A 25,972-nucleotide genomic window follows, 5' to 3' on the forward strand; every position below is an offset into this window, starting at 1 on the left:
ACAGGAGTACAAAATCAGAACAGGTGGACACCATTGAAACCCAGGCACAGCATAAAGGCAGCAAACCTCCACACCACACCCCTCCCAAAGTAAAAATGCTACCACTAGCACTAGCACTGCTGGAGCAGGAGTACATGCAGGAACTGCTACTCTATGAGGAGGCAGTGGGGCAGGCCATGCAACAAATGCACAGGAGGAGAAGGATGGCGAGAAGGGCACAGCACATGCCCAATGTGCAGGCCATTGTGCCCTGCAGGCACCCAACAATACCCCGGCAACGTGTGAGCGCATTTACCCTAACCCCAGCACAAATCTATACCCTCTACCGGCTGGACAGGGACAGCATTATACCAATAGTGGACCTCATACACGACGACCTTGTGAGTGTCACCAACATACACACAGCCATCCCCCCTTTGCTGAAGGTAGTGTGTGTGCTCCACTTTTTTTTGGCGACAGGAAGCTATCAGCAAACAGTGGGCCAACTGCACAGGATATCACAACCCTGCTTCTCCCGTGTGCTGATTCAGGTACTTCAGGCACACCTCACACATGTATGTGAGTGACCACATCAGCATGCCACTGACTGCAGCAGAGGTTAACGCTACCAAAATTGCATTCCATGCGATAGCAGGCATGACAAACGTAATTGGTGTGATTGACTGCACACATGTGGAGCTAGTGGTGCGGCATGACGTTGAGGTGGTATACCGCAATAGGAAGCAGTACCATTCGCTAAACGTCCAGATGGTTTGTGATGCCAGCCAAATAATAACACACTGCTGTGCCAGGTACCCAGGCTCCACACATGACGCAATGGTCCTGCGGAACTCGACGCTGCCCCACTACATGGAACGACATGCTGGACCCCATACCTGGCTGTTGGGTGAGTCTGACCACAGTGCCACAAGCATTGACAAGGGGGTGGGGGGTATGTTGCCAGTGCTGGGAACCTGCCTGCTGGGTGGGCCATGTGGGGTAATGATTGGGGGGGCATATTGCCAGTGCTGGGAACCTGCCTACTGGGTGGGCCATGTGGGGTAATGATTGGGGGGGGGCATGTTGGCAGTGCTGGGAACCTGCCTGCTGGGTGGGCCATGTGGGGTAATGATTGGGGGGTTATGTTGCCAGTGCTGGGAACCTGCCTGCTGGATGGGCCATATGGGGTAATGATCAGGGGGGGTATGTTGCCAGTGCATGTCTACATATCGCATCATTGCACCATCCTGGGGTACAGGTGCACAATGCACAATTGGAACCCCTGTGCATCCTGGCACGACACAATTGTTGCAACCATGTTCGTCAAAAGATGCAAAACATCACAGCTACCCTTTCTCATGCCAACATGCAGGTGATGCTGGTATCCACTGATGGGCTGCCTGCTGACCCCAATCAGGCGTCCTCGTAACCGACATGAAGAGTCGTACAATCGAACCCAGGCAAAGACTTGCGTGACTATAGAACAGACATTTGGATTACTGAAGAGTCGTTTCCGCTGCTTGAGCAGGTCTGAGGGTGCACTCATCTATGGTCCCGAGAGGGTGGGCCATATCGTGATGGTCTGTGCAGTGTTGCACAACATGTGCATCCGTGGCAATGTACCCCTGCCCCGGACATGGACATGATGCCACAGGATGATGATGATGATGATGAGGATGCTGGAATCCCTCACCATCACCATGGCCATGATGGACAGGCTACACGACAAGCATTGGTTGCAAATTATTTATGATGAATTCATCACACACGTGAAGGGGAGGTGGTCACACTGGGTGATGTGCACTGTATAACATTGAATACTTAAACACACCAGAAAAGAATGCCCAGACAACTGTTTTTTTTTTTTTTGCAACACAAGTGTATTAATGTAAAGTGAACTATGTACATTATGAAACAGGTTGAACATGCACATCTGTCCAATCGTGACCAGTGGAACTACCCACCCTTTCCCTATGTAACACATTTGCACACACCCACCCACCCCACAGACAACACCCCAAAGTCCAACTCAATAACAAACATTGCCCCAACATCCCTTCCCCAACAGATTCCCCCCACCACGCACTGTAGACCAAGGCCTACTTCCGCCCCCTCGTTTCTGCAGGTGGATGGGCCCCCATCTGATGTGTCAACCTAATTTAGCACCGCACGGGGCTCCCATGTGTGGATGGGCTAGGTGTGGCACTGGCAGAATCTACCGGAGGCGTGATGATGTGCCTTTGTTCTGCGATGGCAGTCACAAGGAGATTTATTGATTCGGACATGGAGGACATGACCTTGTTGCCCTCACGCACCCTCCTAGCCAGTTGATAGACCGCCTAAGTTGCCCGCCCTAGCATCCGTGATGTGTTCCTGGTGCTGTCCTGCATGGTCTACCTCGTTTGTTCTGCCACCGTGATGTATCGCTCTAATAGGGCTTGCGTCGCCTCCTGGCGCTGCTCGGTGCGGGTGAGGCGGGCCTCAATGTCATGGATGTGGTGTATTCCGGCAAGGGGCATGGGTGGTGGGCTGCAGGGGCCAGGTGGGTTGAATACAGGGTCCGGTTTCTGGTGGTCATTTGCATCATCTGTGGAAGCAGTGGCCTCTGCAGTGCCACGTGCAGCTGTTGCATGCCCTGTACTCTGCATGTCTGGAGTATGTGTGGGTGTACCGGATTCCTTCAGCTCAGGCATGCTACGTATTGACGAAAGGGGCTCGGGGGGCATGCTCACTGATGGTGATTGTGGCTGATCCGCAATGTCCATTTGAGGTGATGCCGCTTCAGCTTCTTGTGGCGCTTGCCTAATGCATGGTGTACTGGCCCGGCATGGCAGGTCTGCCACTGATGTTTGGCCGTGCTGCTGCTGCTGGCACTTGCCTGCCGGTGTTGTTGCCTTCTTCTTGAGGCTGGCAGGTGTGCAGGGGTGGCTGGGGGGATGTGAAGTGGAGGCCGTGGACCCATTTGTGCTGTCGCTGCGTCCAGGTTCCTGGATGCTGGGGGTCTTCTTCTGAGTGTTGCGACATGCTGTGGTGGTTGGTGTAGTGGCAAGCTCGCCCTCGCTGTCTGATGTGGTGCCTGGGGGCGACAATGCAGGGGTACGTTATTGTTGTGACATCATCCATGTGACAGCCATCACACTTTGTACAATTTTCTGTCATGTACATCTTCATGCTCATGGTGGGGCCCCTATCCTGCGGCACACGTGTGGTGGGGAGCAGAGTTGGTACATCCTGATGTGTGTGCATGTTGTGGGATGTGCATGTCGGTTGGGTTGCTGTTGGGTTCAGTGGCAGATGTCATGCATATGCTGCCCTGGATTGTGATCGTGTGTGGGCTACCTGTGAGGGGGAAGTGGTATGTTTGTGTAGGTGTGGTCATTGGTGTGTTGTCAGCGGGAAGGGGTAACGGGGGGCCTTTGTGGATGGTGGCAATGGTGCATAGATCTTGGACGGGGGTTGAATGTACGATGCACAGGAGACATGTAGGACTCGGTGATGTGTGTTGATGCATGCTGATGGTGTGTCTGTCTGCATTGCATGGGACATGTGGTGTGTGCCTTTGGTGCTTGTTGGCATTCTTCATGGTAGAAATTGGTTTCTGTTGATGGGTCTGGTGGTGTCTTGCAGGGCTGCAGCTGTCTGGGGACAGTCATGCACGAAGCACTATTGGTATTGAGGGGACAAATGAAGTACATGAGTTCTCCAGCATTGGATCTTTCATAGATTCAGATGCTTGAATATTCCCCGTCGTCAGACTGGGAATCCTCGGTGATAAATTAAATAATAATAATAATAATTTTTTTTTTTATATATATATATATATATATTTCTGAGGCTTGTGGAATCTGCTTAGATCACATGCTGTGCATAGGCCGACATCTAGTGGAAGCTGCGGAGTATTACAGTTTGTTTTTCGAAAGTCGAAAATGGGCGTCGACACAGGCGTGCCAGTAATACTATCCCTAGTGTGACGTCCACTGTACCCAAGATCCCTCACGCGTGTAGGATCCTCAGATTGTTTTTTTCCGCCATACTGGTCGGAAGCATCTTGCGGAGTTCCCTGGCCTTAGCCATACTTTTGCTGTTATTATAATTATAATTCTTATTCTTTCCCTTCCCCACCCCAACGTCGACCCTCAACCTCGACGACGGCTGGAGAAGTCATCGACCGTCGACTGCTGCACGACGGATCTGGGCCTCGGAAGGCCGCTGGCCTCGGCCCGGGCCTAGTAGGCCGCTGGCCTCGGCCCTTACAAGTAGGGAGAGTGGGGGGTGGTACATACTCTTCACTCTTGATATATAGTTACATTTATATATTCCTACACTTAGCAGCCCGCTGCCTTAAGGTGCGTATGGAGGGTACCCCTTTTCAATTCTGCCCCAAGTGCAATCGCAAATACCCTTGGGTCGACAGGCACGCCACGTGCAATCTCTGCTTGCCGAGGGATCACCCCGAAGCGAACTGCAGAGCGTGTAGTAGGTTTAAACCTAAGACACTTAAGGACCGTTCGACAAAGCGTTGGGCCCACCACGCCAGGCAGGAGGCCATGGCAGCGGAGGGCGCCTTCAGCGATGGCAGCGACGCCGTACTTTCGGACGGCGAGGGCATTACGGCGTCGAAAGACAGCCGACGAGCGCAGGTCCCCGACCTCGGAAGGTCGTCCGGCAGGGTGGCTATGGGGAAGACCCCCGGCGACGCAAGCGCTACACACCTAACACACACTAAGACCAACCGGACCTCGACGACGTCGACTTCCCGGAAAGAGGCACAAAAAGAACGGTCCGACTCGGTGTCCTCTGGGCGCTCTCGATCGAGATCGCCTCACGACGCAAGGCAATCATCCACTCTTGCCAAGAGTGCCTCGCTACACACATTAACGGAAGTTCGATCGTCGGGAGACGAAGACGACTTCCACCCCCAGGCCGCGCTCCAAGATACCGAGACCGCGGTTAACACCAGTGAGGCCCCACGCCCGAAGCACACAGATACCTCTCCAGACCCTCGGCGTCGAAAGTCTCTGGGGCCTCCAAGGGACAGGGAAAACATTTTTCCACGCACGGGGGGGGGGGGAAACAGCGGAAAGCACAGCCTTCCACCCCTGTAAAGCCATCCTCTCACCCTAGGCAGACAAGCAAACACAAGTCTACCCTTGAAAAGTCCCATAAATCACCTGCTAAAGTAATACCCTGTTCCAGGGAATGGTCCAGTGAAGACATAGACAGGGTTATGTCTAGGATGTCTTCCTTAGCTGATTTTTATGATAAGAACCCAGAACACTTTCTTTCATATAACCCTCAAGGGGCCACACCCTCAGGCTCCTCCGATCCCATCCCGCTAAGTAAAAAGCCCCGGTTCGAAAGACCTGAACCCTTCGAGGTTCAGCCTTACTCCACTCCATATTCTACTCCACTCCCCAGTTACCAGGGACAAGTTTTCCCTGAAGAGGACCAGGAGTTTGACATTATGGAAGAACAAACCAGGACAGATTACTATGCGGAGGATGAGGACCTGGAGGAGGGAGAAGATGAGCAGGAAATTTACAGAGTAGATTCCCCAGTACAAAGCGAAGCCCCAGTTACTGACTCTCCAGTTGATAACCAGCCCCTCCTTAACGAGGTTCTCGCTCGAGCAGCGGAACACTTCCACATCGACACCCACGGTGTACAGGAGGAAAGGGACTTTGCGGAGGAGTTTGTAGGAGAGAGAAGACCGGTCGCTCAGACCATCCCTATCCTCAAATCCATCCAACGAAGAATAGATCCTTCCCTGGTGAATCCGAACCTCACCAGAGCTGTCAACCCCAGAATTGAAAAGATTTTCCGGGCAGCCCAGTCTGACCCTCTGTATATAAGGGGACATCTTAAACCAGATTCCCTAGTGGTTACCAACACTAGAAAAAGGGCTGGCACGCCCTTATCTTCATCAGAAGCTCCTCCCGACAAGGAGAGCAAAAAACTTTACGGGTTTGGCAGGAAGGTAGCCTCAACGTCCGCCTACCAAGCAAGGATTGCGAATTCCACCACCCTGTTGGCTAGTTACAATTGCCATCAATGGGAAGAAGTCGCGGCGCTCATTGCCTCTGCTCCAGAACCGTTAAAGGGCCAGCTGGCTCGGATCTCGGCAGAGGGGAGAGCCGTGTCTGGTTGCATTTTAAAAGCAACTTTCGACGCCGCTGACAACGCAGGGAGATTGATAGCAGAAGGTACTGTTATCAAAAGACATGCGTGGTTACGGCAGTCGGGATTCAAAACAGAAACCCAGGCTTCTTTAATAGACAAGCCAGTGGAACCCGACCTATTGTTTGGGAAAGCGGTCGAAGACGCACTTAAAAATGCCAAAGATGAATATGAGACTCTCAAATCCCTTGGCCAGCTTACCAACAAACCCCCTAACCAGAGGGGGAACAGTAATTTTCGTCGCCCACGCGGCCAAAATTCACAAAGAGGCAACTATGCCCAGGGACAGGGTACACAATGGAATAACAACCAGCAGTCTACCCAGAGTTACGGCAGGGGTAACAAGAGAGGTCGTGGAAGAGGCAGAGGCAGCCCCAACAAGGGAGGTGGCACGCCTCCACCAAAACAGTGACGCTCAGTTCAGGGTCCCTTGTCACGCAACCCCAGTAGGGGGACGCATTTCCACCTTCACCCAAGCTTGGGAAGGGATCACCTCAGACAGATGGGTGCTGTCAACAGTATCCGCAGGATATTGTATAGAACTACTGCAGCGTCCCCGGAACCATCCTCCACGACAAAGAGTGCACTCCCTAGAGCATCAAAGGATCCTTCTCGAGGAGATCGCCATTCTGCTAGAAAAGGACGCGATAGAACTCGTCCCAGGACTCCAGGTAAACAAGGGTATCTATTCAACTTACTTCCTTGTGCCAAAGAAAGATTTGACAATGCGCCCAGTATTGGACTTACGGCCTGCCAACAAGTATGTCAAGCCCCAAAAATTCCGTATGACCACGCTACAAGAGGTAATCCCCCTCCTAAAAAAGGGGGATTACATGGCAACCTTGGATATGAAAGATGCTTATTTTCATATTTCCATGCTCCCAGCGCACAGAAAGTACTTGCGCTTCAAGGTGGACAGTCGCCACTACCAATTCAAGGTACTGCCCTTCGGGATAGCTTCAGCACCAAGGGTATTCACCAAGGTACTGGCGGTGGCGGCTGCACACCTACGCAGGGAGGCAATCCCGGTGTACCCTTATCTGGACGACTGGCTCATAACGGGGGAAACCCCAGGAATTTGCAGGTCAAACATTCAGAGGACTATCGACCTCCTCCACGAATTAGGCTTCTCTATCAACGAGAAAAAGTCAAGTCTGGTGCCAAGCACCTCAAAACAGTTTCTAGGAGCTATCCTAGATACTCAGAAAGGATTGACCTTCCCTTCGGAAGAGAGAATTCGGAATATACTTCTGCAAATTCCGCATTATCAGTCAGGTCAACAGATAACAGTACACAAAGCTATGCGGTTACTGGGCATGATGGCGTCATGCATTTACCTGGTCCCCCACGCGCGTCTGCGCATGCGTCCCATGCAGGAATGGTTGGCGAAACAGTGGTCTCAGGCAAGTGGTCATTGGGACGATCTAGTGGTCGTTTCGCCAACACTCGTACAGAGCCTACACTGGTGGACAAGAGAGAATCTCGCAAAGGGGAAACCCTTTTACGATCCCGAGGTACAAGCCGTGGTGACTACAGATGCATGCCTGACTGGGTGGGGAGCTCACCATCTCCACCACACAGCTCAGGGTCTCTGGTCTCACTCAGTAGCCAAGAACCACATCAATCTGCTAGAGCTTCTGGCAGTATTCCGAGCGCTAAAGGCGTTCGAGCCCCATCTACTGAACTTGTCGGTGCAGATCAGGACGGACAGCACGACAGCCATGTTCTATCTGAACAAGCAAGGGGGGACTCGTTCGCCAAATCTGTCCAAGCTTGCCCAGAAAATCTGGATATGGGCACTCAGACGGAACATCTTCCTGTCATCGCAACATGTTCCAGGGGAGCTCAATTCCCTAGCGGATGCTCTAAGCAGAGACTCCCTCCCAGAAGAACACGAATGGGTCCTTCACAGAGACGTGGTAGAAGATCTCTTCTCTCAGTGGGGTTTCCCCACTATAGACCTATTCGCCACAAGCGAAAAACAAACAATGCCCAGGATTTGCATCCAGGTTCCCCCAGCCGGACTCCCAAGGGAATGCCCTGTGGATGAACTGGTCAGGGATGTTTGCGTACGCTTTTCCACCAACTCCTCTCATCAGGAAGGTGGTGTACAAGATGAACAAGGAATCGATGACGCTCATCCTAGTTGCTCCCATGTGGGCGAGACAACCATGGTTTCCACACCTACGCAGGATGGCGGTGTGCGAGCCCATCAGACTCCCAGCCTGGTACAACCTACTGTCCCAGCAACAGGGTCAAACAGTGCATCAGGAACCCAACTCTATGAACCTAACAGCATGGCTCCTGAAGTCATAGAGTTTGGACATCTCAAATTACCACAGAGGTGTATGGACATTCTAAAGGAGTCCAGGAAACCAAATACAAGGCACTGTTACTTTGATAAGTGGAAAAGATTCGTTATCTGGTGCCAGAATAAACAAATCAACCCGGTTGATTGCACTCCTTCCAACGTTGTGACATACATGCTCCACCTGCTGGATGCAGGGTTGGTTTTTAACTCGCTGAAAGTACACCTGGCAGCCCTCTCGGCTTACACCACATCCCATAACAAGGTCTCGTGGTGGAAAGTGCCAGTGGTTAAAGCCTTCATGGAAGGAGTAAAGAGACTTCACCCTCCTATTTCGAACCCACCGCCAGGATGGGACCTCAACGTGGTGCTAGCTAAGCTCATGGGACCCCCATTCGAACCCATGCATAAAAGTAGTCTCAAACACCTGACTTATAAAACGGCCTTCTTAGTAGCCATTACCTCCATAAGAAGGGTCAGTGAAATTCAGGCTCTGTCAGTGCAAGATCCTTTCTTTACTATCCACAAGGACAAACTGGTTTTACGCACACACCCTAGGTTCTCACCTAAATTCATATCCAAGTTCCATGTAAACCAGTCCATCGAGCTTCCGGCTTTCTTCCAAAACCCGCAAAGCTCGGCTGAGGTGAAACTACACACCCTAGATGTGCGTAGGGCGGTCCTATACTATGTAAATAAAACCAGACCGCTAAGGAAAACAGATCAACTGTTTGTCTCCGTAGCTACAGGCAGAGAGGGGGATCGCGTCTCTAAGGGCGCTATCTCGAAGTGGATTATCAACTGTATACAGCTGTGTTACTCTCTTTCTGAAAAGACTCTGCCTTTTACGCCAAGGGCCCACTCTACTAGAGGCATTGGTGCCACTCTGGCTTTCATTGCAAATGTTCCCCTCGACACCATTTGCAAAGCGGCTACTTGGAGCTCTATTCACACTTTTACTCAGCATTACTGCATTGACACTCATTCCAAGACAGATACACAAGTGGGACAAGCGGTTCTAAGACACCTGTTTGCTCATGACCCTTCTCACATCCCACCTCCTTCTTCTTGTACTGCTCGCTAATCTATGCACAGCATGTGATCTAAGCAGATTCCACAAGCCTCAGAAGGGATACATTACTCACCGTAATCGTATTTCTGATGCTTGTATCTGCTTAGATTCACATGCGACCCACCCTTCCTCCCCTCCGAGAGAAGGCGCATGATTGCTTGTAGTCTTACCTTTCTGTCTATCTGCTTGGATTATCTGTACTCACGCTACTCCTCATGCTTCCTCATGTCAGAAAAAATACAATCTGAGGATCCTACACGCGTGAGGGATCTTGGGTACAGTGGACGTCACACTAGGGATAGTATTACTGGCACGCCTGTGTCGAGGCCCATTTTCGACTTTCGAAAAACAAACTGTAATACTCCGCAGCTTCCACTAGATGTCGGCCTATGCACAGCATGTGAATCTAAGCAGATACAAGCATCAGAAATACGATTACGGTGAGTAATGTATCCCATATATATATATATATATATATATATACACTGCCACCTAGCAGTGCATGTACATAGCCCATTATAGCCTATGAGCCACTTCATTGTGTAGTCCCTTCACCTCACTTTGGTCCTTTATGGCCCCAGCCAATGAGGTGGCAGGGCTTAAGCTCCGCCCCCGGCAGCCATCTTCAGATTTTTCACCGCAGTCTATCAGACACAGGGAATCCTCAAGCTCTCTGAGCTTTTTCAAATTGGTTTACTACAAGGACCCCCACGAGCATTGCATTTATTGTCTGTACCCACATGACATTAAAAAATGTGAGATTTGTAAAACTTTTTCCACCAAGACCCTTCATGACAGGCATAGAAGACTCCTTTCATACCTGGAATCTAGGGATCAATCTTCGGATGAAGAGTCTGTCAGAACAGCTCCTGTCCAATCCAGCATTCCATCTGAGAGGCAAACTTCAAAGAGAAGGGCCTCTTCAGTGGAAAGGAGTTCCTCTCCCAAATCCAAAAAGGGGAAGCTGGAATTGATACCCTTTCTTCCTCCAGTTGACCTGTCAAGCCAGAAAAAGTCAGCAAAATCTGCCTCCAGAGGTAAGGAGGAGTTTGCAAAAAACGGGGGGGGGGCAGTCGTCGGCTGGTAAACCGCCCACGAATGAAGGGAAAGGTAAAGGCCCGTCATCGGCCATACCGTCGACGAAACCAGCATCGACGATGACGACGCTTAAGACATCGTCGACAGTTAGATCATCGTCATCGGACACCACGAAGCATTCGTCCATGACGCAGTCGTCCACGGAACCACATTCGTCAACGAAGCCCTCATCGACGGAAAAATGTCAGTCGTCGACGACGAATCCCTCGTCGACGGGAAAATCTCAGTCGTCGACGGGAAAATCTCAGTCGACAGCGAAGCCCTCGTCGACGGGACAATCTCAGTCGTCGACGGGAAAATCTCGGTCGGCGGCGAAGCCCTCGTCGACGGGAAAATCTCAGTCGTCGACGAGGATAACATCATCCATAACGCCTTCAGAGGCACCGCAAATTTCGGCAGTTACAGAGGAATTACTGCCTATCACTCTTGAAGCTCCTGTCATTACAAGCAACATCATTGAGAAGAATACTGTAACTGAACCTCTGGTACAGCAATTTTCACCTTTGGGGCACATGGCAGAACTTCCGGATATAATTCTTCAGGAAGAATTCTGCGATGCGGAAGTGGTGGAAGAGTCCATCGGTCCCTTACCGAAACAATACAGCCCTCCTTGGCACCCGTCCACGGGAGAATCCGAATATCCTCATGACCCGGTGCTCATGTTATCTGTGCAGAGGATTGTAGAAGAATTTTACAAACGGCAAAGGGAGAAGCAAATTCCGATTAATCCCATTCCTAGAGAGTCATCCCCGATTCCAGGCACATCGGGTTGCTCTCCCTACAGGAGTAGACCGCAAAAACGGATGAGATCACCTGCTCGAAGACCGAGGAGCAGCACCCACAGTGCTTCACCTACAAGAGTCCCGTCACCACAGTCATCGCACAGACCGCGATCTCCGGACGTAGATCCCACCATGGTACCGTCCACCATCTCGGTATCAGACTGGCAGGAGGATCCTTTTGGTGAATTTTCGGAACCAGAAGAAGGAGAAATTACTCAGGAGCCAGACGATTGGGATGACTACGTCGTCGAGAAGCCCAGGAGGAGAGACTCGCCGGGCAAGGCCTCACCACCGGATGATCTCGTCTCTTTCCACACCATAATAGGTAAAGCCGCAGAACTGTTTAAAATTCAGGTTTCTTCGGAGGAAAGGCAATCAGTGCTCTACGAGCACAGGGACAAACGAAGGAGGACAGTGACCACAATTCCCCTCCTCGATACCATCTGGGATTCCGGATCCAAGATCCTATCTACGCCCTTATCAACTCCGGCGTTGGTGTCCAGGCCAGAAAAGAAATATAAAGCTCCGGATTCGGCACCGCTTTGTTTAAGGGGTCATACGAAACCGGACTCAGTTATTACAGTGGCGGCCAGAAAGAAACTCGCCAACCCCTCCTCACCGTTGTCGGCCCCACCGGATAAGGACGGACGTAAATTGGAAGCCATGGGCAGGAAAGTATCATCTTCTGCATCACTTACAATCAGAGCGGGTAATGCACTGGCCATGACCGCAAGATTCGATCGCGAGCTTTGGCTCCGCATGTCTAACTTGGCGAAACAATTACCACCGGAGCTCCAGGAGGAGGCAAAATCCATAATCGCGGATGGTGAAGCAACATCGGATCACATGATCGACGCAGCAGTTGATGTGGCCGAATCAGGCTTCAGACAGATGGCGCACGGCACAGTGCTCAGAAGGCAGGCCTGGATGAAGGCTACTAACTTTAGACCTGAAGTTCAGGCGCAGATACTAGACATGCCATTTGACGGCCAAGATCTCTTTGGGAAAAAGATAGACGACCATTTGAAGGCAATCAAGACAGACACTGACACAGCCAGAGCCATCAGTTCTTTAAAGGACAAAAGTAAGGACCATCGGTCTTTTCGTCCCTTTAGAGGTTCATCTTCCAAGTTCAGGGGATACAGTCGTTCCTCCTATAGTCAAAAAGCACAAGGCGGCACGTACCAAGCCAATAAATATCAGTCATCCAACAGATACGCCCATAGAGGCAGACGTGGCTCCGCCCAAGGGAAGTCGCAAGGCAAGCAGAACTGACGACCAATCTCCCCCCCCCCTTCGCCACGCCCCGGTGGGGGGGAAGGGTGAGCCAGTTTTTCCAGCGCTGGCGGTCAATTACATCGGACAAATGGGTGTTACAGGTGATCCGAAAGGGTCACACCTTGGAATTTCTGGACCAACCTCCTTCCCTGCCTCCAACTCCCCGCAGAGTGCATATGCTAAGACAGGTCATGTCCGAAGTGCAAAAACTGCTCCAGAAGGCAGCAGTAGAACCAGTACCCTATTCTCAGAGGGGAAAAGGTTTCTACTCCCGATTTTTCCTCGTCAGAAAGAAAAACGGTCAATGGAGGCCCATCTTGGACCTGAGGGCTCTCAACAAGTTCATCAAGCGCATAACTTTCAAGATGGTAGCTCTACAAGGGGTGCTACCTTGGTTAAACAAGCACGACTTCTTGGCCACTTTAGACTTGGAGGATGCATACTTCCACATTCCGATCCATCCAGCACACAGGCAGTTCCTCAGGTTCACAGTGGGAGGGCTCCACTTTCAGTTTCAAGTACTTCCGTTCGGTCTAAAATCAGCGCCAAGAGTTTTCACGAAATGCCTGGCACCGGTAGCGGCAAGTCTCAGGAGAGCAGGAACGGACGTTTTTCCATGCCTGGACGATTGGCTGATAAAGGCAAGTTCAGCTGCAAAGGCTTGTTCGGCAGTGTCGAGGACGGTCAACCTCCTAAAAGAGTTAGGTTTCTCCATCAACCAGACGAAGTCCTGCCTCGTTCCCAGCAAGGTAGCTCTCTTCCTAGGAGCCGAGCTCGACTCCAGCATTCCCAGAGTGAGACCATCCACAGAGAGAATAGCAGCGATTCTACGCTCAACTTCGAACTTCCTACAGAAAGAGACAACATCTGTACGCTCTTACAAATCCCTATTGGGCATGATGTCATCATGCATATTCCTCATACCGAACTGCAGGCTTCGCATGAGGCCGATTCAGGAAGCTCTGGACCACCAATGGAAACAAGCTTTCGGATGCTGGGAAGACATTGTCCAGATTCCATCGACGTTGCACAAGGCCCTTCGATGGTGGAACGCTCCGAGGAATCTTCTACAGGGAATGCCGTTTCAAGCACCGACATCGACCCTCCTGCTGCGGACGGACGCTTCCTTATCAGGCTGGGGCGCTCATCTTGCAGACCTCCAAACCAAGGGATCTTGGTCGGCACAAGAGTCCCAGCTCCACATCAATGTGTTGGAGCTCAGGGCCGTAAGGTTGGCGCTGAAAGCCTTCCTACCGGTCATAGCTGGTCAAGTTCTTACGGTCCAGACAGACAACACGACCTCCATGCACTATACAAACAAGCAGGGAGGCACGAGGTCTCAGATCCTGTCGCAAGAAGCCCAACAGCTATGGGCATGGGCCTTGCGCTACGGGATACAGATCAGGGCAGAGCACCTTCCAGGAGTAGACAATGTCCTAGCGGACAGATTAAGCAGAGAATACACAGCGTCACACGAGTGGGAGTTGGACGACAGAGAAACCCGACGGATACTTGCCTTATGGGGCCATCCGCAGATCGACCTTTTCGCCACCAGGAACAACAAAAAATGCAAGAGATTTGCGTCAAGATACCCCGAGCACCAATCGCTGGGAGACGCGTTCTCAGTGGATTGGTCGGGGAAGCTCCTCTACGCCTTCCCACCCATTCCCCTCATGTCGAGGGTACTTCGCAGGGTGAAAGAACAGGATTGTTCCTTGATTCTTATTGCACCCGATTGGGCACGGCAAGTCTGGTACCCGACGCTGAGACATCTATCCTGCAAAACCCTGATTCGTCTCAAATCACATCAATATCTACTGACACAACAGAACCGCAAGGTCCTCCACCACGACCCGAGGAGCCTGTCCCTCAAAGCATGGTTCCTGAGCAGCGTAAACTGATGCACCTAAAGTTACCATCAGAATGCTGGGATATCATCAGGGCCGCTAGAGCCCCGTCCACGCAACTCACCTACACCAAAAAATGGACCAGGTTTTCCAAATGGTGCGAGACCTCTGCGATCGATCCCCTCACGGCCTCGGTTGATCAAATTCTGCCTTACTTGTTGCACCTGGCTAAATCAGGGCTCTCACTGTCCTCTATCAAGGTCCATCTGTCAGCCATAGCGGCCTACACGGTAACCGCGGAGACGCAAGCCTTACTCTCCTTACCAGCGATCAAGATCTTCCTGAAAGGGCTAATGCGTACTTATCCGCCTACACCTACACCAGTTCCGGACTGGAGCCTCAACACCGTCTTAACAGCCCTCATGCAACCTCCCTTCGAGCCCATACATAGATGTGATATGAAATTCTTGTCCTGGAAGACATCCTTCCTGGTAGCCATCACATCGGCCAGAAGGATCAGTGAGTTGCAAGCTTTGTCTTCGGAACCTCCATTTACCTTGTTCCAGAAGGACCGCGTCATCTTAAGGCCTCACCCGAAGTTCCTCCCCAAGGTACTTTCGGAGATGTCGTTCACTGAGTGCATTGTTTTACCAACCTTCTTCCAGAATCACGCTTCGGAAGCGGAAAGGACATTACACTCTCTAGACGTTTCTAGGGTGTTGAAGTTTTACTTGCAAAGAACCAAGGAGTTCCGCTCTTCAAACCGGCTATTCATTTCCTTCTATGGCCGTACCAAGGGCCAACATATATCCAAACAAAGCCTGGCACGCTGGGTATCGTCCTGCATCACCCACTGTCATCAGTTGAAAGGCGACCCTTTAACTAGACCGCCGTCTGCGCACTCCACCAGAGGAAGGGCGGCGTCAACAGCATTCCACGCAGGGGTGGCCTTGAAAGACATATGCAGAGCTGCCACGTGGAACACTCTGCATACTTTCGCGAAACACTACTGCCTGACTGAAGATACCAACAAAGAAACTGCAGTTGGACAGGCAGTGCTCCGCCATCTCTTCGTGTAAGGTAGGACCAGCCTCCTTTCCCACCTTTCCCGAAGTATGTAACCGTTGTGTTGCTGCATGGTAAAGGTTTGATCAGAAATATGTTTTTTCTGTAATTATGCATATCTGTTTATAATGGTGGCATGTTTTAACTGCTTGGTATTCTATTCAAGCATCTGAATCTATGAAAGATCCAATGCTGGAGAAGTCTTAGTTACTTACCTGTAACTGTATTTCTCCAGCATTGGTATCTTTCATAGATTCACATGCGCCCGCCCGCCTCCCCTGAGAGGCTGCTCCTATGCTCGGCATCCATCATACTGTAATCTCTCTGGTTCAAAATCTGAAGATGGCTGCCGGGGGCGGAGCTTAAGCCCTGCCACCTCATTGGCTGGGGCCATAAAGGACCAAAGTGAGGTGAAGGGACTACACAATGAAGTGGCTCATAGGCTATAATGGGCTATGTACATGCACTGCTAGGTGGCAGTGTATATATATATATATATATATATATATATATATATATATATGTGTGTATATATTTAAAAAAAAAAAATATATTATTATTACTATTATTTAATTTATCACCGAGGATTCCCAGTCTGACGACGGGGAATATTCAAGCATCTGAATCTATGAAAGATACCAATGCTGGAGAAATACAGTTACAGGTAAGTAACTAAGACATGTTAGTCATGGTCACTCACCTGCTTCTCCATGCTCTGCATCTCCAACTCCCTCTATGCTGTCCACGTTCATGATGGAGGCACATTTTACCTCCCATGTGTGCAATTTCAGTGGTGAACATCGTCCACCTCCAGTGGCCTGCGCCTGGCTGCGCTCAGCTGATAATATGTTGCGGACTCTGAGGCGCAGGTCATCCCATCATTTCCGACAGTCCCTTACAGTCCTCTGTGTCGTGCCTACTGCTGAGACTTTGTTGGCCACTTCAGTCCATATTTCTTTCTTGCGCAGCAGTGCAGGCCTGCGCATGTCCCCTGCAAAGACTTTCTCCGCATTTTCCACAAGGGTGTCGGCTAGCATGTTTAGTTCAGGCTCACTGAAGCTTGGTTTGCGCCGTCGGATGTTTCCCCGTGCTGCAGACATGTTCCTTGATGCTCCTTCACTGGCCAACTCCTGTGCGTGGAGGATTGCAATGGATTGTGTTTTTCAAGATGGCCACCGGTGAGTTTCCCGTTCCGGCACAATGACGTTACTTCCGGTTCCGGTGTTGACGGTACTGTTGTTTACAGATTGTTGGTGCCGGTGTTGTTATTAACGGCATCAATGGTGACGTTATGTGGGTTTCTTGCAGCATTACCGGTATGCCGGTGCTATCGTTACCGGCATGCCGATTATTACGGCATTGCATGCTCGTAATCAACCGTTGTATCCACACATGGTGCATGCCAGTATTGGTGGCTACGGCATGCCAGTATTTTTGGAATTTTACCGGCAAACTCGCAATGAGGCCCTTGACTTACAGGTCGAGTGAACCAATATAGCGGTACAATATAGTACAATTATGTTTGCTCAAATGGGAGCTGCAAATGGTAACAGTCTGTTGGAACAGACAGAGCTATGAGCCCTTTGCATGTTTTTGTCCCTATGGATTAGTATAACTATACAGGTGCAAGATAGCCGCTAGTATTTCAGCTAGGTAGAGGATAACCTTCAAAATAAGTCACATGACTTTGATCACATGAGTTCCCAAAAAAGAGTACAAATAGAAGAAGGCTCACACTAAACAAATTGATTCACTTTGTCTGAGGAAGTCCCTGCATAGGCATGGAACGCGTGGCGCAGACAGATGAGTGTTTGACTTTTAAATGTCAATTTTTTTAAGTCCATGCTGGTCAATATATTAATGACGTTTTTAATATAATAAAGGCATTTGCACTGAAATAGTTGGATTAAGTGGTCTGTAAATTTGGTTTTGCTAAGAAAGCTGTTTTTGATCAAGTCTACAGTGGCAATAAGCAAAACGTTTTTTTGACATTGCAAAGGTTAGCCTTTAACCCTATAACAAAGCACCAGCAGTTAGTAGGCATTATGCACCACAGTAAAGGCAATAAGAGTGGCTATATATAATATAAAAAATCTAGTTTATAAATACATTTCTCAAAGGACATTTCTCTTTCCAATTTTTAGTTTGTCACGTTGCAATAGTAGGCGTCTCACAGTTTCTATTTGACCCACGTTTTTACATACGCAACACTCTCTTTTCCCTAATGATACCCATTCTGGGTCCCAAAACTGCCATACACGGTAGCTGATTCAATCTCAATAAAAGGTCAACTTTTCTATACACCGGAGAGGGAAATTTCACGATAAACGCTTGTAGCTTGCCCAGTAAGTACTGTGACAAACCTGAGGATGTCGTCCCTTCTCACCAAGGGGGAGACCTTTCCCATGGGGCCAGGGCGGTGCATCCCCAGTACAGTAATCCTCCTGGGTGTGGTGCACTGAGGGAGGATCACATGGAGAAGGAAGCCACCTATAGGATTGGGGACGATTATTCTCAGGAGATGTGGTATACTCCTGCTTCAGTATCACCAACCGCTTCTCCAGTAGTAACTCCTCCCCCCCTAGCTAGAGCCAATATGTTCTATTGCCAAAGAAGTCAGTCTCAACTCATATACTTGACAGGACTGAAATACCAACTAACTACTTTGCATTGGGTGTTAAAAGAAATACTGTGAAGAAGAAGATGACCGAGTGTCCGACGATCACTTTGGAGAATCAACGTGAGTGGTCTAGTTTTTCACAGGATGTCATCGGCCCAAACAAAAGCATTAAATCAGCACAGGAGTTCCAAATGAGCTCAGCTGGGATGCAAGAGGACAATGATCCTCTGAGTTACTGCAGAGCTGTGCAATGGGCAACCGGACGGCTGCCAAACGGGAAGCCGTGAAGAGAGCAAAGAGAACGCAAACCTGGTCCATGTTGAAAGGGCTGCTCTCGCTGCTGCCTAAATGAATCGCTAGGCAACCCATGCTCTGGGAAGCATCGGCGAGGAGAGCTGAACACCCGGGCCGATGGAAACGCCTGCAGAACCTCTGCAGGCCACGCCTTGTACCCGAATGCTTCCAGAGGCTCCAGGTACAACACAGCTGCTCGGTAAACGCTGATACCTACAATGAAGAGGTTAACAGGTACACAGGTTGTGTGTGTGGCGTTGGAGGTCCGGGGAAGCAAGGGGGTGAAGAGAGAAGTTGAAATAAGTGGGTCTGGGACCCGCAACTCTTTGAAAGTCAAGGAGTAAGAAGTAGGTCTGGGACCCCAAAGAGGAAGAGGGTCTGGGACCTTGAAGGAACATTACAAGTTTGGGACTCTCCCCTCTTTGAAAATCAAAGAAAAAGAGGGTTGAGGATCTGAAGAGCAACTGAGAGAGAAGACCTCTTTGAAAGTCAAAGTAAGAGGGTCGAGGACCCCGAGAACAGTCAAGAAAGAAGAGTCGTAAGTTTGGCAGGAGAGTGAACCAAACAGATACGACAGTGAAGTGCGAGTCTTGGATCTGCACCCATATGAGAAAACTAAAATGAGAGGCCCTGAAACCCTAATTGAAGAAATAGTGAATAAGAGAAAGGTGCATGCTTGGAAGGAGAGTACACCAAGCTGTTCATATTGTTGTGAAGCTGGGACCAGTACCCTCACAAGAAGTTAAGAATAGTAGGGTCAAGGACCCTGGAAGTGAAAAGGACATAATCCTAAACTTGATAGAGAAGTGTGCCAGGTTGATGGGTTAAAAGAATGGTAAAGCTGAGAAGATCTTTCTGGAATAGCCAGTGACGTTTACCCAAAAGGATACAGGGCTCAGAAGCCCAAAAAGGAATACCAGTAGAAGAAATCTAGGGGAAAGGAACACAACCCTGACCTTGGAACCTATACTTATGAACATTTTTTATTTCATCACCTTTCTGCCCAAGGGGCTGGGAACCTTTCTGTTTGTTTGAACTACCACGACCACTGTACTTTGAGAAGAGCTCATCCTTGTACAGCTGGTATAAGTTTTATAGTATTAGGGACAGAAGTAGGATTTTGAGACACGACAGAGAGACCTTTTACTTTTGGACATTCTGACAATTTCATTAGTTTTCTTTGAGGCAGAGAAACCCATTTGTAATAGCCTGGTGGCACCAGGGAGTCAGCCGGCAGTAATTTCTTACGGGTCTGGTGCAAACCGCCGGTAGCACCAAAACATTCTAATACACATTTCTTCAAGTTCTTCAACACTATAATACATGCCTCCCCATATAACTTATGAAAACCTGTTGTGAGGGGGTGATGGGACTATGAGCTGGAATGCTGGACTCTTGCAACCCTGGGTGTGACACTTGAGTATGTTGCATGAACGCCAGCTAGGTCTGAATGAGAGGATGGATGGCCGGGTTTGGGGGAGGCGGTAAATAGCAACCTCCATCCACTGCCCCCAGGAAAGACCATCCATCAACCCTGGCCACCCCTAAATGCTTGACCCAACCAGTAACCAGAAGAAAGCTCTTAAGCCTGCCAGCCACCTCTGCAAGGGACCCTGTGAAGGTTGTTGGCTTGCTGTGGAAAGAAGCAGAAAGCTGCTCACCTGCCACCAGGGAGAAACCATCTGCCAGGAGAGAAGAGATTCAAAAGAAGACTCTGCGCTGCTGCCCAAGACTGCAGAGCTTTTGAGGCTCCTATTATTGCCTGCAGGAACGGACCCGAAGGAGCCATTGAACCCCTCCCCTGCCTGCAAAGCCCTCTCAATGCTCCTGTTCTTCTGCTGCAAGGGACACAGGGGCAGGTGAAGTGCCAGTGTGTAACAAAACATCAAGACTAACAGTGGTTGAAGTGCATGAAAAGAAGTAGAGGAACTATATAACTTGCTGGCCTGCTCGAGCTCCCCACAAACCCCAGAGCGACGCCCAATACAAACCCCCAAACAAATGTGCCTGCTGTTTATGGGAACGATTCATTGCAGTGCACTGAAGTGCAAGTTACAACTCCTTCCTACATTTTTATTTTAAAACCATCATTCTATAATGGTTTATTTTAGATATAAAAATATAGGAATAGAAGAATTTTATTTGTAAAAAAGTCGAGGAGCACCGCTGCCAACCACTCCCGATCACTTCGACAACTGGACTTAGAGGTCCATGTGTGCATCTAGACAATGTGAGTGTGCAAGAACATACATTTCATAATTTTGAGTAGAGTCAGCTGAATCCATCCATGTAAAGCCTTGCATTCAGTTAGTTTGTTCACATTGGATCTCTTTAGGAGTGTTTGGGTAATTGGTGCAAGATTGTTACTGGCTATTGCTGAATAGTTTCCTCGTATGTGCTGTCAGATAGTGCCTCACAACTTGGCATCTTTTGAAAGATGCAGGGAGCACAAGCTGTACCTTGTGCTTTCCCAAGAGTCTGCAGCTTGGCTCACCCTGCCGTCCATGTGCAATCCTCAAAATATTATTATTATGATTTTTTTTTTTATTGGCATCTTATGGTTAGTCATTTACAAACCTTTTGCCATTGTTATTACTAAAAAGCAAAACAGGACAGAGACTAAAGAAAAAAAAATAGGTTAGCCATGAGGAACAAATAAGCACATCAATTTGATTGGATACAGAACATAAACTCATAGGGTAAGATAAACAGAAATCATAAGGGACAAAACCGCTTGGTTTCTTTCAAGCGGACCTGACCACCAGGTAGTAAGTTATTAATTTAGGTTGATGCAAGATTATTGAGTCTCTTGAAGATTGCTAACAAGAGCTTGACCAACGCTATTGTGAGTCGCAGTCGTGGTCCTTTCAACAGTTCCATCCACCAGTCATCAGCTGTTCTGAAGGCATAATGAATTGTGAATTCTGTCATCAACCGTGTTCTGATTCCATCGAGTTCTGTGCAATATAAAACCAAGTGTTTCAGCGTTTCTTTTGTACAATCTTCAACATATGTTTTGGGGAACATTGAAGGGAGGCTTGCATGTGTAAAGCTCCAACTAACATCACGTAAAGATACAGTGACGCCTCAGAAAAAGCTTCTTGTATGCGTCCACAGACGATAGTAATTATGATTATTGAGACACTGTCCATGCCCTCCACCCCCCTCAATAGAACGCCAGCAGCTGCAGCATGGAGGTCTGCGCCAACAGCACCAATGAAAACAGCGATGCAAACCCTCATGTGAGAACTGAACCGATTCAGGAGCGAGATGCTGCACTAATCATTCCACCAACCGACATGGAACAAGGCGTGCCATACCACGGGGTAGAGGGCAGCCTCAGAGTGACTACAAAATAAACAGTTTGTGTTCTAAAAGTCAACAATGATCTGTAGTGAGACAAATAGCACAGCCTATATTGTAAAAGGCACTTAAAGCATATAAAGGTGCAAGAGCAAGGTACGAAGGTACACTCGGAGCCAATCACAAAGTTGTTTTAACACAGAGGTGCTAAAGCTTCATCAGGGCACAAAGGAGCAATTAGGTTTTCCACACTTTTACACCAGATATCAGTGTATGCTGATAAAGTTCATGCATAAATGTGGAACGGGCAAATTATGTGTGTAATGGGACACACACTACACACAGGTTGAGCATTTTGTACCAAAAAATAAAATAGAGCAAATACTATTCGACTCTTCGAAACACCCTTTTTTTTTTAGCACAAGTGTGCAATTGGACTAGGTGCTAACGTATGCCTCTTAGTTAATATCTTGCTGCTAAGTACATCTGATCACCTGACAATTTTACTCTGAGGAATCATCTCGAGCCCTACATGAGACATGGCTCCAGAGTCATCTGTGCGTTTTACTTGAACATAACACAAACCCTGGCTTTTAAGTCTAAGTTCTGCTTCCTCTCTGAATGGTAGCGCAAGATTATATTGCCTGCTTTACAGAAATGTAGGTACAATAAAAGGTAATTAACAAATCACCATGTGAAGTTACAATGAACTGGGATAACCAAAAGCATTTCAGATCAAGACCATGACTTGGGTACCAGTGATGAGAGCAAGGCTATGAATGCAATTATAGACTACAGAGAGCACACTATTCTAATAGGGATAATGCATAGAAAAATAAGATGGGGAAAGATTTGGGAGGACTACGAGTGTTTGGATTAATGGGATATAGAAATATTGCTGATATACTGAAGCGGCTCAGGTGTATGCAGGGAGTCCATCGCCATGGGAGCATATCAATGTGGTTGAGAAAAGACTAAGGTGAGATTTAGCAGGTTAGTGGCAGGCAATGTGTAATCTGGAGAGCCATGCAGATGCCGTAGAGCCATAATCTGCAAGTACTACAGATAGTTGAGATACGAGAAGTGGTGGGCCAGAGATCACTACAAGGTTTGTAGTTGTTTGGGATATTCCAGGAATGGGGGAAGAGAATATACGTATTGGGAGGAAAGACATACGAAGGCTGCAGAAAAGAATAAAGGTTCCGTTTTCTTAAGTGCTATTTAGTGAGTAGTGGTTCACACACACTAAATACACATATGTTAGACATATGACATATGTTAGATGTATTTTGATGTTCTGAAAAAAATGGTGAACTCCAATTGAAACGTGCAAAAGTTTAGTGTACGACAAAATGAGAGCAGTATTGGGCATTGTGCAGATATGGAGAAATAGCATCCCTACAACCACACCCTAGGTAGTAGCAAACTAGGGTTATGCAGCAAACTCTTGAAACATTTACCCTTTTTCTTACGTGAAACTGAAGGACTCTCGGTGATAAACCATCTGATGAGCTAGTCTTGAATGTAACTGCTTTCTTGTTTGTTCTGCCTGTTTTCTCAGGAATAATGGGCAATGGAAAGCTTTTTCAGGTTTCCCTTATAGTGAACTGTCACTGTCTGTAAGCATATTGAGTATCCTTCTATCATTTAGCCTTAACAAATGTTAATGTGCTTTTTAGCAACCGCATAACATTCTGCAAAGACGTTTACTGGAGACAAATTTATCGAGGTTTAGAAACAACCGAACGGCTTGGACCCCAAAGAACGACCAACTGGCGCAAAGCAAGAAGCTCAATCATGTTAAACCGACCAGCCAAAGGAAAATTGAGGAAGATGTGATATTTGTCTGCTGTCAGGTGAGAAACATTTTAATTTCTAAAGAGAAAATGCTGAATATAATTTACCTGAGAAACAGTAAAGCTAAGATGTGATCATCAAGCTGTGAATTCATTGATATTACATTTGCAACTTGTGTTTAATTGTTTACAAGTATACATGCTGTGCATTTGGCGTACAAGTATAAATGCTGTGCATTTGGCGAAGGGGAACGTCTTAGTGGTGATTTGAGCAGCATGTCTTTGACACACAATTGAGTATGGTTACAAGTACTAGACAAACCTCAAGAGAATATTTGTTTATTTTTCTATTTCCCTTTTTCTAAACTGCAAGTCTTGATAAGGAAAGAGAACTGCACTAGTGTCTCCTCTGTACAATACAAACTCCTACAGAATCATAGCACTATTGCAAAATGTTCACCCCATTTAGCATAGTGAGGCAGCAGGTGAGGCTGGTGCTTGTGAAGGCACCAAGGAAGGTGGGCAGAGAAGCGCATGTTCTGTACCATTACACGCACTGGCCAAGCGGCTATGGGTGCAGGCGCTGGGGGACAGGTTGTGGAAAACCTTCTTGGCCAGGACTATTCATGTTGGTTCTCCTGCTCTAAGCAATTCCTCAATACCAGGGAGTCTCCCATGCATCAGATCCCCTCATTGATTTGCAAGGTGTTTTTCTGGGCTGGGGACCAAAGGTATCATGGCTGTATACCCCGAGTGGCAAGCTGTTATTGTGTTATCACTTTTACTTGTTATGCACCCTTGACTCAATCTCAGCCCCCTAACGCTGGTGTGGGCCAATTATATTTATTTCTGTCTGCCCCACCACCTTTTTGGACAATACCTGATCGTTTTTCTGTGGTTTGAAAGAAAAAGGGGATTATATTTTGAAGGAATGCACCTCCTAAATGTTATGGCTACGTGGAATGCCATCCTCCTACCAGAAGAGTGGAACCATGGAATGAGGTACCACTCCAACCACAATGGGCTTCCACTTGGCTGTTGTGACAAAGTCACAGGGTAACCAATCCATCCTGTACCCTGTCTGCCTGAAAGTGGGGCAGACAGGATTCTGATATGCCAACCCAACCAGTTAAGCATCCTGAATGCTATCCAGCGCAAGGCAAACAATTAGTGTCCAGGGCGGGGGTGGTAGGGGCTTTTGCAGAATAACCCTGCAGGATTCTCAGCAATAAACCCAACCAGAATGCCCCTCTTAACCAGACCGTAGATGTTAGAAGGGCAAGGCCTGAACTATTCCTGACCCCCACAACCCCACAGAGAAAGCAACTAGTATAGGATATTCGGGACTGCATCTCCTAAGAGGCATTCGGTTTTGAAATCCAAAACCTGGAGCGAATAACAGAATGTCTTTCAGTGATTCAGGGAAAATATATGCTATGTAGAAACACTAGCACACCAAGAAAGACGTATTCGTGCCCCTTATGATCCGCCAGCAGTAGTGCTTGTGAAGGAGAACAGTTTTCTCCCGCAGTTGCAGCATCTAAGGAGACAATTCCGTCCCAGAGGAAAAACTATTTTGCACAAGTGGGAACTTACGGCAATGGCCTATAAGCACCAGAAACTTACAAAACAAACTTCTGTACAGGGGGCAGCCAAGAGGCAAGATAGGAGGAGTGCATCAGACAATTGATGGGAACAAATTGAAAGAAATTCAAAATGTTGTCAAGTCTTTTAAAATCTCCCCCCCCTGGCTTGGAATAAAAAGCTAATTAACCAATCAATGTGAAAGCTTGCCTCTGCCAATGGGTGGATGGTGGTGGTAAGGCAACAACGGCGCCGGTATCGCTACCGGCACCGTTGCTATCGTACTGCCATACTAGGAGTTCTGTTTCCTGTGTGCCTTTGCAGCCACAAAGTATGACCTGGTGGCCGTCCCGGCACCCGTGAGCAGAACATGATGGTTGCAATGGTACTGTTGTTAACGGTACCAGTGCTATCACCCTCCCCATTCCCATTGAGCCCTATGGGGCCCTATGGGGCTCAATGGGAATGGGGCTGTACCGGGCCCGGCACCAGCGAAAGGGCAGTTAATGGGTCCGGCTGGGCCAGAATAGCCCGGTAATTGCCCATTCGTGGATGCCGAACCCAGATGCGAGTTTGGAGGTAGTCTTGGTGGTAAAACCAGCAAGGCTACCTCCAACCTCGTAATGAGGCCCAGTGTCTCTGAGGTGGGGGCTGAGGAGAGAAGTTTGTTGAGAAATATGGAGAGCACCAGAAAAGGGAAACCCTTTGAGCCCAGAAAAGGGGTGTGCTCAAGTGAGGGAGGGGAGAGCCCAGTGAGCCTCAGAGGTAG

General features: G+C 48.7%; 1 protein-coding gene across 2 annotated transcripts in view; it reads left to right on the forward strand.

The window, feature by feature from the left end:
* The window catches only part of NRIP3 (nuclear receptor interacting protein 3), a 738,043-nt gene that overhangs the window by 259,917 nt on the left and 452,154 nt on the right, over positions 1-25,972 (forward strand). For both annotated transcript variants that reach the window (XM_069623692.1, XM_069623693.1), the window contains one exon: positions 23,503-23,679. In XM_069623692.1, the coding sequence (XP_069479793.1) occupies positions 23,503-23,679 (177 nt within the window). The remainder of the gene's footprint in view (positions 1-23,502; positions 23,680-25,972) is intronic.

This window comes from Ambystoma mexicanum, chromosome 11 (assembly GCF_040938575.1).
Source record: "Ambystoma mexicanum isolate Mex_15411 chromosome 11, UKY_AmexF1_1, whole genome shotgun sequence".
NCBI classification, from domain to species: Eukaryota; Metazoa; Chordata; class Amphibia; order Caudata; family Ambystomatidae; genus Ambystoma; species Ambystoma mexicanum.